The sequence below is a fragment of the Neovison vison genome, chromosome 14 (assembly GCF_020171115.1).
Source record: "Neovison vison isolate M4711 chromosome 14, ASM_NN_V1, whole genome shotgun sequence".
Classification (NCBI taxonomy): Eukaryota; Metazoa; Chordata; class Mammalia; order Carnivora; family Mustelidae; genus Neogale; species Neogale vison.
Genome location: NC_058104.1, coordinates 16,668,360 through 16,689,230, shown reverse-complemented (window position 1 = coordinate 16,689,230; position 20,871 = coordinate 16,668,360). Strand labels below are relative to the sequence as shown.

General features: G+C 53.5%; 1 protein-coding gene and 1 pseudogene across 1 annotated transcript; both read right to left on the bottom strand.

Moving 5' to 3' along the window:
- Positions 1–1,797: 1,797 nt before the first annotated feature.
- ASL (argininosuccinate lyase) lies at positions 1,798–13,370 on the bottom strand. The gene is made up of 17 exons (XM_044233043.1): positions 13,350–13,370; positions 13,097–13,149; positions 9,422–9,616; positions 8,708–8,791; positions 8,432–8,488; positions 8,180–8,277; positions 6,917–6,994; positions 6,740–6,817; positions 6,267–6,319; positions 5,850–5,912; positions 5,519–5,633; positions 5,230–5,314; positions 5,059–5,118; positions 4,712–4,795; positions 4,083–4,163; positions 3,838–3,944; positions 1,798–3,727 (listed from the first exon to the last, which is right to left on the bottom strand). Exons 2-17 carry the CDS (start codon positions 13,106–13,108, stop codon positions 3,583–3,585), a joined length of 1,395 nt encoding a protein of 464 aa, XP_044088978.1. The 5' UTR covers positions 13,109–13,149; positions 13,350–13,370; the 3' UTR covers positions 1,798–3,582.
- Positions 13,371–18,698: 5,328 nt separating this feature from the next.
- On the bottom strand, positions 18,699–19,285 carry LOC122896060 (annotated as a pseudogene).
- Between the last annotated feature and the right edge of the window lie 1,586 nt (positions 19,286–20,871).

Here is a 20,871-nt window from a genome sequence, read left to right as displayed (position 1 = left end):
CACTGAGATATAATTAAAATACCTCATAATTCATCCACTTACAGTGTACAATGCAATAGTTTTTAGTATATTCCCAGGTGTGTGTGACCATTATTGCGATTAAGTTTGGAACTTTTTTTTTTTTAAAGTTTGGAACATTTTCATCACCTCAAAAGGAAACTCTGTGCTCTTTGCTTTCTACCCTTCTGTCCCACCAATCTAGTCCTAAGCAACAACTAATCTATTTTTTGTCTCCGTAATTCAGGGGTTTTATGTAAATGGAATTATGTATGTGGTCTTTTGCCTCTTAATGTTTTAAAATATGTGTGTTTATACTGTAATTCTGCTTTGAGAAAATCAAAATATAAAATCAAAGTTTAAAATTAAAAGCTCTGTGACATTATACATTTTTTTTCAAGATTAGCAGAACATTACAGCAAATACAGAATTAAATTTTCTCCTCCCATCCATGAAAAAGTGCCCAGAGGCATTTTTTTTTCTTTGAGTTCACTCCAGCTGGGGGGAGTTGGGCACCTGGGTGGCTCAGTGGGTTAAGCCTCACCTTCAGCTCGGGTCATGATCTCAGGGTCCTGGGATCGAGTCCCGCATCGGGCTCTCTGCTCAGCGGGGAGCCTGCTTCCTCCTCTCTCTCTCTGCCTGCCTCTCTGCCTACTTGTGATCTCTCTCTGTCAAATGAATAAATAAAATCTTTAAAAAAATAAAATAAAATAACAGTAATTAACGGTAATAATTTTTACTTTATACCATTTTGGCTTATAAAAACTTTCAAAGGAACACTGTACTTTCAGACACCGGGGAAACCTGTATTCCCAGGCCTTGAAAACTAGTGGAATTTTCTGGGTTGGATTTCAAAATTGCTTGGAACAAGGGATTCCTTTTTCCCTTCCGTTTTCTTCCTTTTAAAACTGAAATGCCTTGGGGCACCTGGGTGGCTCAGTCTGTTAAATGTCCTACTCTTGATTTTGGCTCAGGTCACGACCTCGAGATCCCGGGATCGAGGCCCGTATGGGACTCTATGGTCAGTGCAGAGTCCGCTTGTCCGTCTCCCTTTGCTCCTCGCCGCCCCCCACCCCGCTTGTCCTGTCTAAAATAAATAAATAAAATCTTTAAAAAGACATAAATTGAAATGCCTCTAAGTGTCAAACGATCGTTCGTTTGGGCGAACCCTAATCCCCACCACAGTCACATGAGATTCTCAGGTTCATGGATAAGGAGGAACTTTGCCCCTGGAGGATCATATCCGTCTCTCATACCTAATTCAGATGATTTAGATAATGAGATGTGGGACTTCCAAGCTGACGAGATTTAGAACTTGTGCTGATGTTTAAGGGGCTAAAACTTTGGGCTGGGGGGGTGGTGCATGGGATGGAGTGAATGTGTGGCCCATGGATAGATATTGGTCTTTGAGAGCCAGACAACAAAATACAGTAAACTGAACAATGATCCCCCAAACTTGTGAATATGTTACCTAACATGGTAAAAGGAACTTTGCAGATGTGATTAAGTTAAGGATCTTGAGATGAAACGATTTTCTTGCTTTATCCAGGTGGATCCAGTGTAATCACATGGGTCTTTATAAGAGTGGGGCAGAAAGGTCAGTCAGAGGATGTGACAAAGGAAGCAGAAGGATTTGAAGATTTGTACCACTGGCCTCAGAGATGAAGGAAAGGGCCACAAGCCAAGGAATGCAGATGGCTTCTAGAAACTGGAAGAGGCAAAGAAATAGATTCTCCCAAATGTTTGTTGTCACTTGATTCTGTCTCAGTATAAACGCATTTCAGACTCTGACCTCAACAATTATTAGATAATGTTTATGCTGTTTTATTCCACTATGAGGGGTAATTTGTTACAGCAGCAATGGGAAACCAGTCCGAAGTCTTACGGAACTTTGGTGTAAATTGTTGGCAGAATGGAAAGAGGCAGACAAGGGGAGTAACTCAATCACGTATGGGCAGTCTGGAGAAAAGCCATACAAACTCTTGCTCTCCCTGACCCGGGAGAGGCTCATTCCTCTGGTCAGGTCAGAGGGCATGTGGCTGGGCTCACGGGTGGGAAGCCCTGCGGGGCTGATTCCAGTTAAGGAGAAACTTGATAGGATTGTCTGAGAACAGAGTTCTCACTCAGGTTGTGGTGTGTCCTCCTGATGGAGGTGTAGGGCAGGAACTGCTCCCTGTGTCGTCTGCATTACATATGCATTCAAGTCATTATTTTAATCCTGTCTGTTGTTTGATGTACATTAGTCCCTCCTTCATTTCTGAGACTAGATATTAAACTTTCTCAGGTCTAATTAGATCAGCACTTTGACTCTAATGTGTACAACCAGTATCTGGGGAGTTTGTTAAAATGCAGATTCTAGATCAGGTCAAGCTGGGACCTGGGAGAGGTAGTGACCTGTGGTTACTCTAGGTAACAAGATTCTAGAGATCAGTGATTCTCAAACCTGAATGTGCATCAGAATCACCTGAAGGCCTAGCTGCACCCCCACCTAGAATCTGATTTTGTAGGTCTCAGGCCTGAGAGTTTGCATTTTTTAACAAACTCCCAAATGAGGAGGAGGAAGTTAAAGAGGAACCACACTTGGGGAGCCAACATTCTGTGAGTCATGCCTTTGGCCCCTTTTGGAATGTGGTGTGGTGTCCGCACTGCTGAGGTTTTAACTGTTCAGTTTACAAAGTGTTTCCATTGCTCCCAAGAAACACGTGGGAGGGGTTATTCATTCTTCCTTGGGTTTAGCTCTGTTGTTAATGAAACATAAATGTCAGACATTTCTTATGAGGATTTTGGTGACAGCCATGTAGAAGAGGTCTCTGCTGGCCTCTCCTGGGACTCACTGCTATTGAACATTTACTGTGTGCCAGACCTGGCCTCGGGCCCTTGCAGAGTAAAGGTAAGTCCTTGACCGCCACGGGGGAGCAGCCCCCCACCCCTTGCACTGCCTGTCTGTGCACCTCGTGATCTGTGCCAGGACCATTCATTACCCTCCAGGGTGAAGGAGACGCCTGGCACGTATATGAAGCTCACCCAGCGCCTGGCATCGCACGCCAGCTGGCCGAGTGACTCTACCCCCAAATGTACCATCCCCCCCACCCTGGGGCCCCACGACAGGTGCCGCTGACTGTTAGAGAAGGGTGGGTCAAGCAGGAGAAGGCGAGCAGGGGAGCCAGGAGGACACTGGAAGGAAGGATAATGAACAGGGACTGGCTGAGTTCCCCAAGCCCATCAGGCACCATCAAGGCTCCAAGGAGGCCAGTGCCTCCCGGGAGCTCGGGAGGCAGGAAGTTACTGTGGCCGCCTGCCGCGCAGGGTGGAGGCTCCAATGAAGGCCGCCCCCGCTGCTCCTTCCCCATCTGTGCCTCTTGCCATCCTCGTCCATTTTCCCCGCTGCCTTGATGGCCCCAGTGTCCACCCAAGAGACCCCCGAGAGCCCGCGGCTGAGGGAGTCAGGCAGGGCAGGGAACAAGCAGCGGCCTCCCCTCAGGCCGGCTTTATTGGGGGGCACAGAGGGGGGCCCGAGGCCTGCCGGGAGGGCTTGGAGGTGGGGGGTGGGGTGGCTAGGCCTGCTTGGGGGGGTGCGGCAGGGGGCTAGGCCTGCTGGGCCCTCAGCAGCGCCCGCACCTGGCCGATCTGCCAGTCGACGCTGGAGCGCGCTGTGCCCCCCAGGGCCGCGTACTGCTCCACGCTGTGGCCGTAGTCCCACACGCGGCTCACGTCGCCCGAGAACAGGGGGCTGCGGGACAGAGGACCAGGTGGGCCAGGGCCCAGCGGGGGTCCCCGGGGACCCCACTGGCCCGGGCGCACCTCCCGGGGCGGGCCGCAGCGGGGAGGCAGGGGCCGCACCTGATGGCCTGCAGATCCTTGAGCGACAGCTGGTTGAGGGCGACCCCCTTGGTCTCGGCCATGAACACGGCTTTCCCGGAGGCCTCGTGCGCCTGGCGGAACGGCATCTGGGGCGGCCGGCGTGGGGGGCTCCGACTCAGCCATCCTCGGCCCCCTGTTCTGCCCGCGCCGTCCCTCACGCCCCCCACCCTCGGCCGGGGACGTCCCCATCTCCTCCCGCTGCACCCCAGCCACCCCACACTCACCCCTTTGCGGACCAGGTAGTAGGCGAGGTCAGTGGCCAGCATGTCAGGACTAAGAGCCCGTGCCATGTTGTCCCGGTGAATCTGGGGGACGCCGGGAGGGGAGCGGTGAATCCTGGGGACCCTGGTGGTGAAGCCGCCAGCCTCCCACCCTCAGCCCCAGGCAGATCTACTCTGACCCAGCCTGGTCCGCCCTCTCCGCCGTTTGCCATCATCCCCGGTAACGTTTAGGGGTGCTATCGGGGCTGCCGGCACTTTCTCTCGGGGTCCCCAGCTTAGGCTGCATCAGAACTGCGGGGGCAGGGCGGGTGGTGGGTAAAGAGCCGAAGCGAGAAATGCCACGAGTTGCTTGTTGGTGAAGTTGGGCGCTAGTCCACAGGGGTTCATTGTGCGGTCTCGGCTGTGTGTACTGAGATCTCCCGTCATCAGGGACCAAAAGGGAGATCCGGTCAGGCCAGTTGATGGGACCCGCAGCGTCTTAACCTGCTTCCATTCTACTGTGGCTTTCGTCTCTCCGCTGTTCCTAGGGGCAGGAGCAAACACCCACCCCCTCCCCCTGCCCCAGATCTTCTGGATGTACCCACCCTCCCCTCCTGGCAGGTAGGGGCCTGGGGAAGAGGACGGGGGCTTGCCTGCAGCGTGGAGATGACGCCCGTGGCCACCTGCAGGACGGCGCTCATGGTGTCCGACACTTCAAAGACGGCTTCCTTGTCCTCCTGGGGGCCGCGTGGCAGGAGGTGAGAGCCCAGCAGCCCTGCCCCCCACGGAGGCATCCCACTGCCCTCCGTGAGGAACGCTCAGCACCTCGTACAACCCACATCGACAGAGAGGAGAGAGTTCTCAAGGACCGTCAAGGGCTGGGTGCATGGGATGGGAGGCGGCAATTCCGCGGGGTCCCTGCCTGGATGTCCAGGGCCCGGAGGAATGGGATACGGTGTACATGCAGGTGGGGCCCTCACCCACGGCCCCAGCCTCGCACCTGTAAGTCCTTGTTGTAGGTGCTTGGGAGCCCCTTGAGCGTCATCAGGAGCCCAGAACACTGAGAAAAGAGTGAGAATGAGGAGGCTGGACCTCAGAGCCCACCCTGCACGTTCCCTCAGGACCCTCCGGGTCAGCCCAGAGCCTTGCCCCCACTCCCTGCCCTGCTCACCCGCCCAAACACGCGCCCCGCCTTGCTCCGGATTAGCTCCAGGCTGTCTGGGTTTTTCTTCTGGGGCATCAGGCTGCTTCCGGTGCTGGGGACAGAGAGGCTAGGGCTGAAAGGGCTCCCTTGCCCCTTGGCTGGTCTGCTGGCTGGGTCAGGGGAGGTCTAGCGGCATGCAGTTCCGGTCTGCCCCGGGGCCAGGGCCAGGGGGCGGGTGTCGGGGCAGGGAGGGTATGGGGAGGAAGGAAGCCACGCTGGCGGGTGCAGAGCCGGGTAGGGAAGGGCCCAGCCTTACCTGTAGGCATCTGAGAGCTGCACAAAGCTGAATTCCTTGGTGCCGTAGAGGATGAGATCCTCGGCCATCCTGCTGAGGTGGGTCATGCACAGCGAAGCCCAGAACAAGAACTCAGCTAGTGGGGGAAGGGAGAGCAGGCCTTCCGGTCCCCAGGCTTCTCCTGCTCCCCACTCGTTCTGGAGACGCCCCGGGGGACCAGACTTGGGAGGTGGGAGGGGTAGGAGGAGGCGGGAGGGGAGCCAGGGCTAGATGAGAGCCAGACAGAGCTAAATTAGGGCACAGGGCAGGGGAGTGGCCCTAGAGGACAAGCGGGCAGGCTCCGAGGACTCACCCACAAAGTCTCGCTCACTGGTGGCGTCCATGCTGTTGAGAGTGATGGCCCCAAAGTTCAGTTCTGGAGAAGGACGTGGGGAAGGCAACAGGGCTGGGCTGGAGGGCAAGGAGGGCCTTCCTCTACCCCTAATCAGGTTGCCCAGCCACCTCCTCCTTGAGGCCCTTTTAGGGAGGAGAGTAGGGAGCGGCAGGAATGGGGGAGGGTCTCCTGTACAGGTCCCGGGCACGAAGCAGGAGCCCTGAGTGTCCCCAGCGCCATGCACCGCTGTTACAAGCCTTCTCGTGCCGCTCTGGCCTCACTGTCCACAGGTAATAAATGAGGGTCTCAGCCAGCCCCCTGCCCCCTCCAAGTGTGTGTCTCTGGCACCTGGCAGGTGCTGCGGGGGATCATCGCGGGAGGGGCAGGGCGCCTCACCTGCTCGGAGCAGCTCCCGGTCCACACCCAGAGGGTTGCCCGCAATGGCCCCGCTGCAGGAACAGGGGATCCCAGGTGAGCAGGGCTCCTGGCGCGCGCACGCGCACACACACACACACACACACACACCCAGAGCCAAGCCCCGGTGGCGGCCACCCAGGCAGTGTGGCTGACGGACGCTTGTCCCCACGGAGCTGAAACGGCAGGCTGAGGGCAACCGCCGGCTCTCTAACCTCTGCAGAGCTCTGGCCCCGCTCTGGCATCCTTGCTAGCCTGGTCAGCCCCATCTCTGAGACCACCGTGGGTCCGCGTGGAAGAACTGCGGACGGAGAGGCCCGTCACCTGGCCGGCTGCCTCCTCTGTCCTTCCTAGTGCCTCCTCTTCCGTTGATCCCCAAGGACCGGCTAACCATGTGGGACAGCCCCCCACCCCGCCCCGCCACGAGGCCCTCGGGACACTGGGGGCTGACTCACCTCCCCAGGGGCAGGACGTTGACCCGCTTCTGGACCTCCAACAGCCTCTCCGAGTCTCTGGTCAGCGCCACGGCATGGCTGTTAGGAAGCCAGAGGGCAGAGGTCAGGGCCCCTGGGGCCCTCCCCTCCGTCACAGCCCCTCCACAACACCCCTGCACGATGCCCCGCCCCACTCGCCTCAGTATCCAGTGGCTCCAGCGGATGGGCTGAGCCCTTTGCAGGTGCGTGTACCCCGGGAAGAGAACGTCGCGTTCCCTGTGGGGGGAGAAGAGCCGCAGGGTCTGAGGGGCTGCGCAGCTCTGCAAGGCCGGCCTGTGTCGCCGGCACCCCGCAGGCCCCAGCGGGGAAGAGAGAGGCCAGCCTTGCAAGGAGCTGCCTGCGCAAGAAACCAAGCGACCTCCTGGGGACAAACACATCCTAAAGGAAGAGACCAGAAGCGGGGCAGCATGACCCAGGGACGGGGCCAGGGCCCCGGGGCCTCCCCAGAGCAGGATGGGAGCCGGGACACGAGGCGGTGCCGCCCTCAGCTCTAAGCAGAGGTGACAGTGAAGGAGGGGACGCCAAGAGGTACTACTTGGCGGGAGAGTTGCCATCTGTGAGCCCATGAGACGCACCCAAGGACCTCAGAAGAGCAGGGGGCACTTTCAAAGAGACGAGGCGCTGCAGGTGATGGTTTTGGTTTGTTTGTTTTAATAAACAGCTTTACTGAGACGTCACTCGCCCACTTAAACTGTACACTTTTGTGTGCCTGTCACCCCGTCAATTTTAGAATGTTTTCATCCCCCCAAAGAAGCAACTCGTAGTCATTAGCAGTCACTCCCCATTTCTCCCAGCACCCCCGGAGCAAAGGGTCTTAGGCCGTTGTTCTCCCCCATGTGGTAAGGTCTGTGAACAAGAGGTCACAGGGAGCTGGGGTCCCCCTATCTCTGACACCAGACAGGGACTTCTCAGCAGCAAATTGGCCAGGTCTGGAAGGAGCCAAGTCACCCCCAAAGATGTGAGGTCAAAAGAGCCAGAACTTGGGATGAGGCCAGTGGGAGGCAGCTTTGGCTGTCCTGTGCCAGCCATGCTGGGTGGGGATCGGGGCGTGGAGCGGCTGAGCAGTGACCTGGGCTGTCCCTGGCACAGGCAGCCCCTTTCCTCAGGCTTCAGGCATCTGCCTAGTCCCTTAGTCTCCTACTTACGAAGCCTCAGAGGGTGAGCTCGCCCTACCTGCTGCGTTCAGCTGGCATGGGAGTAGGAAAGATGGCAAGAAATGCCCCCCTTCCTGGCTGCTTTACCTCATTAGTCCAGGAGTTCCAGGACCTCCCTGAGCTCCAGGGCCTGGCTCCCCAAGCCCCTTCACCCTTACCACGTAGATCTGGCATTCAGGCTGCCTGTCCCAGGGCAGGGCTGCCCTCGTGCCCCTCTCTGCCACCTGGGTGTCCACCGGAAACTCACGCCTCGGCCCGGTCCACCATCGTTCTGATGAGCTCCCAGAGGAGGGCAGAGAGTTTAGAGCAGTTCTGCCGCATCCACAACCTCAGGTCTGTGACTACCTGTGGGAGGAGAGGGTGGCACTCGGGGACACAGATGTGTGGCTTCACTGGGGAGCCAGGACCACGGCAGAGCTCTACATCTGCCACCTGGGCTCCCCAGGATCGGGAATGCACAAGGTCCAAGGTCAGGTGGTGGGGAGTGCGGGAGCCCCACCTGGTCATTCCGACTTCGGCCCGTGTGCAGCTTCCCCGCAGTTTCACCGATGAGCTCCTGGGGGCGGAGAGAGGAAGGGGGTCATGGTCAGCCCAGGCAGGGCCTGGTGCCTCCCAGCCTTGTCACCTTCCCTCCCTACCCCTGGGCCCTGCCATCTCTGCAGAGGCCACCTGCTCTGACATCCAGCCAGCAGGGAACAGAAGGATGGTGCTCATGCTCCAAGGGGCCATGGGTGAGGGAGAAGGGGGAGGCCAGGTGGACAGCAGGGGGTCATACCTTCAGACGTCGCTCGTTGGCTGTGTGAATATCTTCATCATTGGGGTTTAGTTTGAAGGTGCCCTGAGCCCACTCCTCAGCCACCTGCAGCAGATGCCAACAACCCAGGGGTCGGGGTCAGCCATCCACAGCCTTGGTCCCACCCAGCTCTGATCACTGACTGTCTCTGCGTAAGAGCTGCGTCCTCGGGGTGCTCCCCAGGAGGTGTGAGTGCTCCCTGGGGGGTTGTAGCCCCCACACCCAGGGGAGCACCTCAGGCCCAGGTCTCCTTCCCCTATGAGCCATGGGTCACGGGCCACGGAGGCATTGAGGGAGAAGAGAGACACAGCACAGCACATGGTTTACACGGCACCTCGGCAGGGGCACCTGGGGGGCTCAGTATGTTAAGCAGCCCACTCTTGATTTCGGCTCAGGTCATAATCTCAGGGTTGTGGGAATGAACCCTGCGTTGGCTCCCCGCTCTGTGAGGAGTCCGCTGGAGTTTCTCTTTCTTCCTCGCCCTCTGCCCCTCCCCCTGCTTTCTCTCGAAGATAAATAAATAAAGCTTTTAAAAATTAAAAAAATAAAAATAAAATAAAGAGCACCTTGACAGACATTTAATCCCAAGGGAAAGTGTGCCTGGAGAGCACATCCTCCACAACCTGTTTGGGACTTGGTGGAAGCCTGGGACCACAGGGTGGGGCTCTAGAGGGGGCTTTCAGGTGTACAGAATACCTTGTCCAGTCCATGAAGTATCTGGTCCATCTCGGCCTTGGTGAGGAGCCCTGCCTTCTCCAGGCCCCGGCTGTAGGCCTTGCTGCCCTGCACGTCCACCTCCCACAGGTGCCGGTCGTAGGCAATGGATGAGTTGAACTTCTCCATGATGGGGTCCACTGCGCCCACAAAGCGGCCACCCCATAGCTTCCCACTCTGGCCAGGAGAGCAGGAACAGTTAATCTCCTTCCCACCCTGAGAACAGCGCCTCTCCCCAAGGGCCCGCGGGAGAGCTAGCAAGTCTGACGGCAGTGGGAACCAGCAGGCAGGGCCATTCTCACTGGACAGATAAGGAAACGGAGGCTCAGAGAGGATCAGGAACTTGCTCGAAGCCACCTGGGGAGTCAGTGTGGCTGGACACTGAAGTTAGGGTTCTCTCCCACCGGTGACACTTCTCTAAGGAAATGATGGCAGGGGACGAGGCACCCCTGAGAGTAGAGCAGAACTTCTGGGACCTTTTGTGCCACTGACCGAGGGGAGAAGTCACTCCGAATGCAGTCTGAGTCCAGCTCTGCCACTCTGACGGTAATGACAACCGTCCTCGCTAGCGTACTCTGCACTCCCACCGCGTGCCAGGCACGACTGCCATAGCTTGGCCCGCGCCAACAGAGACTCTGATGTGGCTACCAATTCTATCCCGCTGCAGAGAGGGGGAAACCAAGGCACGGAGCCCTTGCCGGGGTGATAGAGCCCGGACCACAGCCCAGCTAACTGAAGCAGAGCCCGCACGCCTCCCCCCATGTTCCCCTCTGCTGGCTCTGATATCCTGAACTTTTGCAGCAGGGACAGGTGAGGAAGCACCTGAGGCGCCCGGCGCCCCACCAGGCTCAAATGGCCTGCATTTCTCTCCCACAGCTTGGGGCAGAGCCTAAGATCCCAACCTCCACCATTCCTTTGGAGAGTGCCTCTGGCACATCTCTTATCTTTGGCCTTCTAGAAGGTCACCAGCTGACCCTATGCCCCCCAGGAGCTAAGGGCAGAGGGGTGGGGCAGAGACACCTCTGTTTTGAAAGAGTACAGAGGCCACAGCATGTGACAGATGGGGGAGGGGTACAGAACACAAGGGAGCCGTCCTAGCTCCCAGAAAGCCAAGGATTGGGAGAGTGTTCCCTGGGTGGACGGAGGCATTTTACTTCACTGCCGACTTTCCTGCGGAGGGGGAGTTTATAACGGCTGCTGGGGACATATGTCCTCCTCTGTCACCCTGCAATGTCCCAGACCCCTCCTAGCCACCTGACTGTGGGCATATTCCATAACCTTTCCAAGCTGCAGGGTTACCCCCGATAAACGAGGACAATGGTAGTACCTATCTGCTCGAGCTGTTGTGACATTCAGTTAGGTGAAATTTCTAAGTGCGTACAGAGCACAGTGCCTGCCACTCAGTAAATTCTCAGTAAGGGAGGGGCCAAGGGCTGCCAGAGGCTGGCGGTGTCTTAACCGCGCTCCGGGCTCCTGTGTGCACCATGGGGGCCTCCACTGTGCTCGCGCCCCAGGCTGTGACCTGACCCCTCGTTGCCCAGCAGCCTTGGCTGTCTGAGGACTCTGCCCCGCAGAAGCGGCCTCCGCCCCCCTCAACCTTTTGAGCTAGATCCTCCCCTTACCCGCCAAGCCTTGATCTCCCGCAAAGCACCACGTGGGCCCCTCTCCTGACCGCTGGGGCCAGAAGACCAGGGCAGGCCAATGCCAGTCAGGACTGGGAGCCAGCGGGCCCCTCCGCCCGGAACCTGGCGCTGCCTCCTCCAGCAGGCCCTGGACTCCCAGCCTGGGTTGTTAGTAATAACAACTACTTAACAAGTGGGGCTGCAGCCAAACCAATTAGCACCAACCCACAAGACAGCCTGGGGCAAGCAGAAGTCACCTGATGCGCTGGTCTCCTGAAGGCAGCCCACTTTGCATTGGGACCAAGCTCCGCAGCACTGGCAGGCTTAAAAAGACCCCAGAAAGAGGGGGCCTAGTGGCTCAGTCCACTGAGTGTCCGACTGTTGCTTTTGGCTCAGTTCTAAGTCCTGAGATAGAGAGAGTTGCGCAGCTGGCTCCCTGGTCCGTGGGGAGTCTGCTTGAGATTCTCTCTCCCTGTCCCTGCCCCCTGTCTCTTCTCCCCCCGCCCAAACTCTCAATCTCTCTCTCTCTCTCAAATAAATAATTAAAATCTTTTTTTTTTAATTTTTAAAAAAGATTTTATTTGTTTGACAGACAGAGATCACAAATAGGCAGAGAAGCAGGCAGGGCTTGGGAGTGGGGGAAGCAGGCTCCCTGCTGAGCAGAGAGCCCGATGCGGGGCTCGATCCCAGGACTCTGAGATCATGACCTGAGCGGAAGGCAGAGGCTTAACCCACTGAGCCACCCAGGTGCCCCATAAAATCTTTTTTTAAAAAAAGATCCCAGATGGATGTCAGAATGAGGTGCTACCATTTGGGCTCTGAAGAGAGGGGGAGTCCCAACAAGGCAGAAAGGGCCCTCCTCTAGCCTTGAGCACATCTGGGCCAGAATGACACCTTTGAGGCAAGGGTGCAGGAGTACTGGTTTGGGTGGGGATGAATAAGCAATAACCAATTTAGAAGGCACAGGGAAATACCGTGTTGTTACTGTCGGTATCCTTAGCCAGCATTTACCGAGCACCTACTGTTTGGTACGACAGCTCAGCCCTGGGCTAGGCATTCTACATATGCTATTACACCCTCCTGGGAGGTGGGCACTGTTACCCTGGGGGGTTGAGGAATTGCTTCAGAAACCGACTCTGTTTGCCTCCAAAGTCCAAGCCCTACTGTCGCCCCTGACACCATGACCCAGAAACCAGCAGGACAGGCATTCTCATCCCATTTATGCAGATGAACAAACTGAGGGCCAGAGAGAGGAAGTGCTTTGCTAGCTAATGAGGACCAGATAGGACTGGGACCCCGACCTCCTGCTTCCCAGGCCACAGGCTCCCTTCGCTGGCACCAAGCAAACAGCCCCCTTTACCTGAAAGGTTCAAAGCAATGACCTCAGGACCCAGTACCTTCCAGAAGGAGGCAGAGATTTATTATTACCCCCATCTGCCAGATTATCCAACTGAGGCCCCAGAAAAGGAACCTGTGCCTAGGACTCCTGCCAGGAGTGGTCAGGAGGAGAACCCAGGCGCCCTGTGGCTCTAAGGAAGAGAGGCCAGTGAGAGAGCAAGCCACCAGGCCCTGGGGCCACTAGGGCCACAGGGCATGGTCCCTGAACCTCCTGGTTCTGTCCACAAGCCAGAGTCACGCGGCCTCTGTCTGCTACAGCAGGAGCAGGGTCGCAGGGTGGGGACCGACAGGAAGGGCATCGGGAGGTGAGGGAGCTGAATGAGGGGGCAGCTCGCTCCCTGCGCCCTGGCTGGGAGCACTGTCCGGTCGGGTCGGTCAGGGCCACCCCCCTCGCCTCGCGGGTTGGGAGAGCTCCTGGGGCGCGGAGCGGGCCGAGAGCCGATGGTGATGCGCGCCGGGAAGTCCAAGCACAGGCCTCCCGGGCTCCGGCAGGTGCACCGGAGGTTCCGTCGCCCGCAGCCGGCGAAGACCCGGAGGGTGGCCGGCGGCGGGTGCGGCACGCGGGATCCCGCGCGCAGGTCAGGGCCCCCGCGGCTCCCAGAGCGCCCCTCCCCCCGGCGTCCCCGAGGTCACTCACCTCCGAAGCCATGCCGGCGGGTCCTCGCCTCCAGGGGCCTCGGCGGTCCGGGTCTGGAAGACAAGCCGGGACTGAATGTCCTGCGTCCCCCGGGCGGGGCGGGCTCCGGGCTCCCGCGCTGCGCTTGGCCCCGCGCGGCCTGCGGGGAGGCGGATGTGGGCAGCGCCCAGCGCGCGCCACGGCCGTCGGCGTCCTCCGCTCCGCCCGCCGCGCGTCCCTCCTGTCCCGCCCGTCCCGCCCGTCGGACACTCACCGCTCCGGGCCGCGCCGTCAGTCCCTCGCCCGCCCCCTGGCCGGGCTTTTCTGGCCGCGAGCGCGTCACAGCTGCCCCGCCCAGGACCCGCCCCCTGGCGGCGGCCGCACCAATCCCAGGCGGCCTGCGGGGGGGGGGCGTTGCCTTCTCCCTCCAACCCCGGCTGTGGGCGGAGCCTCCCGGGGGCGGGGCTTCGGATCCGGGGACCCAGGGCGGGCGTGGGGGCGGTGAGGGCGGGGCCAGAGCGACAGCGACAGCGCGGGACCCTGAAAACAGTGGCCAGGCCTTGTGGGGGAGCAGATACAGAAGGTGCGAAGGCCCCATCATCCGTCCGTCCATCCATCCGTCCGTCCATCCATCCACCCATCCATCCATCCACCCATTCACCCATCCACACATCCGTCCGTCCGTCCGTCCGTCCGTCCGTCCATCCATGCATCCATCCATTCACCCATCCATCCATCCATTCACCCATCCATCCGTCCATCCATGCATCCATCCATCCACCCATCCACACATCCACACATCCATCCATCCATCCAACCGTCCATCCATCCATCCATCCATCCAACCGTCCATCCATCCATCCATCCATCCACCCATCCACACATCCAACCGTCCATCCACCCGTCCGTCCGTCCGTCCAACCGTCCACCCACCCATCCTTCCGTCCATCCATCCAACAGAAGGCACCGGCCCCTCCTCTGTGCCGGCTTGACTTGACGTGAAGAAGAGAAATGGCACCTGCCCCAGGAAGCCCTGACAGCGCAGACGATGTCTGGAAGCCGGAGGGCAGTGCGCAGGGCCAGCGTGGACCAGGTACTCAGGGCAGATTTCCCTCACGAGATTCACTCTTCGACAAAGTGACAAGCATCTGACTCAGGCCCCGAAGGGGCTTCTGGTGGGCACGTCCCCACGATGAGAGGGAGTTGTCTCTGCCAAGACGAGGATTAAGATTTTCCCTGCAAAGGGAGCAGACTGGGCAAGGCCAGGAGGCCAGAATGCAAACGGCCTGCTTGGAGAGCAGGAGCCGGTTACAGCGGCGGCAACACACCTACCGGAGAGGGCCGGGCGGGACTGCTGGAAGGAGGTGGGGGCAAGATTAGGAAGGGCTTTGAGTGTCAAGGGACAGGGTCCAGGCTCAGTCCTGTAGACCACAGGGACCAACAGACCGGGCTTACTCGCAGTTCCTGGAATGTATAAGGCTGTTTCGAGTCTCCTTAAATGCTCTTCCCGCACAGGGAATGCCCTTCCTTCCCGGTCTGTCTCGCCGCTCCCACCGCCCGTCAGTGTTCCAGCTAAGCATCATCAGTGTTGGGGAGACTACAGGTGTCCGTCCCTGGGCTCCCACCGGATCTACAGGAGCATCTAGTAGTCTTTCCCTGAATTGAGAGTGCTGTAGTTTTCTTTTTTTCGTTTTTTATTTGCATGAGAGAGAATGAGCAGGGAGAGAGGCCTAGGGAGAGGGAGAAGCAGAGTCCCCGCTGAGCAGGGAGCCTGACCACAATGCTGGGATAATGACCCGAGTGGAAGGCAGATGCTTAACCACTGAGCCACCCAGGTGCCCCAAGGGCCCCGCAGTTGTAGCTTCCAGGTCCTCTCCCCTACCCAGGCCTCGTCCACGTTATCTTCAGGACTCCCAGCCCTTTCTTGTCTTCTCCCACAGAAGCCCCAGAACTGGGCTGCATCAGGCCACAGGCAGACAGAGTTCGGGAAGCCCATGAACCCAGCTGTGAGTCATGTGCTCCTCTAACCTGAGAGAACATTGTGGCAAGGGATCTACCTATTAGGGTCTGAAGCCCGACATCCCTTCCCGGGGGGCCAAGAGGGAGAACCAGCGGTGCTCTGCAAGCAAGAGTTCACAGCCCTGAACATACAGCAACCTGCAGGCTCCAACCCTCAGGAGGGTTACCTGAGGCTGGAAAACATCTGGAAAGATGTTTGAGAGCAGAGCTCTAACCACGATGCAGAACACAGGCAGGGCTGTAGATAACAACACCTAATGCAGTGGCTCACTGGGTACCTCCTGCGCTAAAGCCTTTACACAATTGATCTTTCATCTTCACAACAGTCTTCTCTACCGATGGAGAGGTTGAGGCCACAAAGAGTTAGAGGTTATGGACATGCCCGTGGGCAGCCAGTTCCAAGGAGACAGTCAGGCTGACCGCAGTGTGCCACAGTAAACAGCAAGCCTCTTCTGTGCGGAGGCCCCTGCAGGGCTGGGGAAAGGAACTCAGGAGCACGAGGAAGACAAGGAGGCAGAATGAAGGCTTGTGAAGAAACAAAACAAAACAAAGCAAAAACAGACAAATCAACAGAACCTGCAGTTAGGCCCTGACAGTAGACACTAAAGTGGGCATGACCTTAATGTTAAGGAAATGTCCTTGGCATTAAAGACTCATGGAAGCACAGTAACCAAGTTTTCTCTGAAAAAGCTGACATCTCTGAGCAAAATCTCAGGGAGGCTGAGAGAGCTTTGGAGAAGGGTGCCTGCCAGTGGCCAGTCTGTTACCAGCACAGACAAGATGGAAAGGAAGGACAGGTCCTCTGTAACCATCAGAGGTCACCCTCTGCTACCTGTAGTCTATACAGAGGTCAGACAAGGGTTCTGAAGACATGTACAAGTCTTTCTATGCACATATGCTTTCATTTCCCTTGCTTCAATACCTATGAATTGAATGGCCAGACCACATGGTAGATGTATATTTAATTTTTCAGGAAATTACCAAATAATTTTGCAAATTGTTATACAAATTTGCATTTCCCACCAGCAGTATAGGAGAGTCTCAGTTCTGCACATCCTTGTCAACACTTAAAATGGTCAGTCTTAACTCTAGTCACTCCTATAGGTGCATAGTGTGTTTCATTTATTGGCTTAATTTGCATTTCCCTAATGACTAATGCTGAGCATTTTTCCATATGGTTATTTGCCATCTTCTATTTGAATTTTTGTCCTTTTTAAATAAGATTCTTTGCTTATTATTGTATTTTGAGGGTTCTTTATATGTTCTGGATACAAGTCATTCACCCAGATATACACTTAGCAAAGATTTTCATCCAGTCTGTGGTTTGTCTTTTTTTTGTCTGAATAGCATTTTTCTTAGAGGAAAAGGTTTTTTTTTAAAAAAAAAAAAGATTTTATTTATTTATTTGAGAGTAGAGTGAGAGAGAGATATGAGAGGGTAGAAGGTCAGAGGGAGAAGCAGATTCCCCACGGAGCAGGGTCCCCGATGCGGGACTCAGTCCTTGGACTCCAGGATCATGACCTGAGCCAAAGGCAGTTGCTTAACCAACTGAGCCACCCAGGTGCCCTTTAGAGGAAAAGTTTTTAATTTTGATGATACAAGGCCTTTATCAGGTACATGATGTATGATCTGCAAATATTTTTTTCCTATCCTGTGGATTGTCTTTTCACTTTCTTGTTTGTATTGTTTGTAGCACAAATGTTTTTAATCTTGGTGAAGTACAGTTTATCCATTTTTTATTGTTGCTTGTTTTGGCCATTCTGTCATTCTGGGTCCCTTGTATCCTCACATGAATTTTACAACTAACGTGTCAATTTCTGCAAAAAAGACAGTTGGAATTTTGACAAGGATGTATTGAGATCAATTTGGAGAGTACTGACATTTTAACAATATTAAGTCTTCCAGTCACGAATGTGGAATGTTTCTAATTTAATAAGATCTTGCTTAATTTCCTTCAATAATATGTTATTATTTTCAGGACACAAGTTTCGGATTACTTTTGATAAATTTATTCCTGAGTATTTTACTCTTTTTGATGCTATTATAAACGGAATTGTTTTTCTAGATTTCATTTTTCCAACTGTTCACTGTTAATGTATAGAAATGAGATTGATTTCTATATATTGACCTTTTGTCTTGCAATCTAGTTGAATCTGTTTACTCAGCAGTTTTTTTAGCAGGCTCTTTGTGATTTTCTACATACATGTCATCTGCTTATATAATATTGCTTCTTCCTTTCCCATCTCAATGTCTTTTTTTCCCCCTTGCCTAATTGCTCTGGCCAGTACTTCCAGTACAATTTTGCATAGCAGTGGTGAGAGTGGACATCTTTGTGTTGTTCCTTATCTTAGGGGGAAAACATCCATTCTTTTACCATTAAGTATGGTGTTAGATGTAGGTATATTATTTTCCTGGACTGCCCAAAAGAAACTTCCACAAGGTGTGGTGGCTTAAAACATGGAGGTTTATTCTCTCACAGTTCTGAAGGCTGTTTGGCTAATTTTGTCAAGTGCTTTGGGATTATTGATATACCTGGAAAGCTTTGTATTAACTCTTTATAAAATTTTTTATGTGTTTTTTAAAAATTTTATTTATTTATTTGACACACACACAGAGAGAGAACACAGCGGGGTGGGGGGCAGCAGGCAGAAGGAGAGGGAGAAGGCGGCTTCTGCTGAACACAGTTCAATCCACTACAGTCAGATTTTCATAGATGCCCTTTATCAGATTGAGAAAGTTCCCTTCTATCCTTACTTTGTTATTTTTGTTTAAACCATCAATATGTTTATAGAAATTCAAATAGTAAGAAAAAAATCTTTCCTATTTGCCTACGTAGTTAGCATTTCCTGTGCTTCTTATTCCTTTGTGCGATTCCAGCTTTCCCTCCGCTATTATCTTCCTTTCATCTGAAGCATTCTCTGGTTTTTCCATAGCACCAATGATGAATCGTCTCAGCTTCCGTATACCTGAACACGTCTTCCTGTCATCTGATTGCTGTTTTGAGAGATATTTCTTCCACATACTGAATTCTAAGTTGACTCTTTTCCCCATTAGTTCCCTCACATCTTCTCATTTGCATTGTTTCCAACGACCAATCTTTCAGGATTGTCTTTGTACGTCTATTCATAACATGTCTTTTGTTCCCCGCTAGCTGCTTTTAAGATTTTTTTTTCTTTATCACTGATTTTGAGAAATTGATGCAGTTTTCTTCATTTTCCTTGTTGAGTATCTTAGGTCTGTGGATTTATAATTTTTAATATTAAACTATCTTTCGATTCTCTTCTTGCTCCCCTTTTTAGAGACCCCAATTATTTTTTCATGGACTTAAAGTGTCCCACGGCTCCTTGATGTGCTTTTATTCCTGTTGATTCTTTTTCTTTCTGTGTTTCACTTTGGACGATGCCTATTTTTATGCCTTTAATTCACCAATCTTTTTCTCTATAATGTCTAATCTGCTATCCATCCAATCCAGTGTCTCGAATCTTGTCGTTTTCTTGCCTTTTCTTTTTTTACACACAGCTGATAGTGCATCTCTAAAATATCGCAAGGAAGTCTGAAAAATCATCTGGTATCTTGCTGTTTCTGTAGATGAACAGCTTAGATCCTACTCATTAGCCTGCTGGACTTTTCCTTTTTCAGCAATGGATGACCTCCAAAAATTTTCCAATATCCTTATTTTTAACTCTTGTGGCTTCCTGAATCAAAGCAGCTGAATTTGGTACAAGTTCAATGTCATTTCCTTCAAGAATTAACTCATCTCTCTGGGCCTGTGATACTGAACAGGCAACCCTTGGCCTCATCTGAACCCAGCAGATGTATTTGTTTGCCCAAGAAATTTCAGATTTCAACAAGAGAACCGTTCTTCTGAGTCACAACATTGACGGGAAGTGAACACACAGAGTCTTCATCTTCTACTGGAAGTGAAGATGGGCGTGACACTGTCGCCCATGTTCTGTCCATGAATACAGATAGTGGGGATGGTAGTCCGCTCCTTTATACGGCTCCACCACCTGTGAACGTGGAGCCTCTTCCTCTGCCTTTCAAGGAAACAGAATTCTACACCGATGCGGCTGGGGTCCTCCTCAGGTTTCTCCTGGGGGATGTCACAGTAACGGTGTAACCCTCCACAGCGAAGTCAGCATTTTCTGGAATGCCGACAGTCTGATGGTAGAGAATGATCTTTATTCCCATGGTAGGTGGGGCAAAAAAAAAGAAAAAAAAAAGCTCAAATCTTTTAGTTTTCAACTCTAGAACTTTGGGTCTTTTTAATATTTTTCGTCTCTCCTTAACTTTTTTTTTTTTTTTTTTGGCATGAGGTGATAATTTTATTATCAGTTTCATAATATTTTAAATTATTTTGACATCATACAGAAATGCTATTGTATATTAACTTTTTGTTGTGGTAGAAAACAGGTATCATAGGGATGCCTGGGTGGCTCAGTTGTTAACTGTCTGCCTTCAGCTCAGGTCTTGATCCCAAGGTCCTGGGTTCGAGGCCAGCATCAGGCTCCCTGCTTGTTGGGAAACCTGCTTCTGCCTACCCATTCTCCCTGCTTGTGTTCCTTCTTTCACTGTCCCTCTCTCTGTCAAATAAATAAATAAATCTTAAAAAAAACCACATGTATCATAAAATTTATCTTCTTGCCATTTTTATGTTTTTTATTTTTTTAAAGATTTTATTTATCTATTTGACAGAGAGATCACAAGCAGGCAGAGAGGCAGGTGGGGAAGTGGGGGGGAAGCTGGCTCTCCACTGAGCAGAGAGCCCCATGTGGGACTTGATCCCAGAACCCAGAGACCATAACCCGAGCCGAAGGCAGAGGCCCACTGAGCCACCCAGGCGCCCCTTCTTGCCATTTCTAAGTGTACAGTTCAGTAGTGTTAAGTATATTAACACTGTTGTGAGACAGGTCTCCACAACTTTTTCATCTTGCAGAACTGAAACTATATCCACGGAACAACAACTCCCCTTTGCCCAGTGCCCCTAACCCCAATAACTACCATTTTACTTTCTCTATATATGAATTTGACTGCTTTCTATATCTCATATAAGTGGAATCATACATTATTTTAACTTTTTAAAAAAGATTTTATTTATTTGACAGAGAGAGACACAATGAGAGAGGGAACGCAAGCAGGGGGGAAGAGAGAGGGAGAAGCAGGCTTCCCACCCAGCAGGGAGCCCGATGTGGGGCTTGAACCCAGGACCCTGGGATCAAGACCTGAGCCGAAGGCAGACACTCAACGACTGAGACATCCAGGCCCCCATTATTTTAACTTTTGTGACTGGCTTATTTCACTTAGCATGATGTCCTCAAAGTTCACGTCATGTCATGTGGCAGGATTTCCTTCCCTTTTAAGGCTGCATATTATTCCACTATGATAGTTAATTTTCTGTGTCACCTTGACAGAGCTAAGAGATGGCCAGATAGCTGATGAAACATTACTTCTGGGTGTGTCTGTGAGGGTGATTTCAGAAAAGATTTGTATTTGAATTGGTGAACTAAGTAAAACTGATGACCATTTCCAGTGCGAGTGGACACCACAGAGTCTGTCAAATGCCCAAATAGAACAAAAAGATGGACAAGAGTGAATTTGCTCTACCTCTGCCTGAGACACCCATCTTCTCTTGGCATCCCCGGTTCTCAGGCTCTCAGGTTCAGACTGGGACTTACACCATCAGCCCCCTGGTTCCCAGGTCTTGGACCCAATTATATCACTGACTTTCCTGTCTCCAGCTTGCATATCTTCATGACCCAATTACTATAATAAATTTT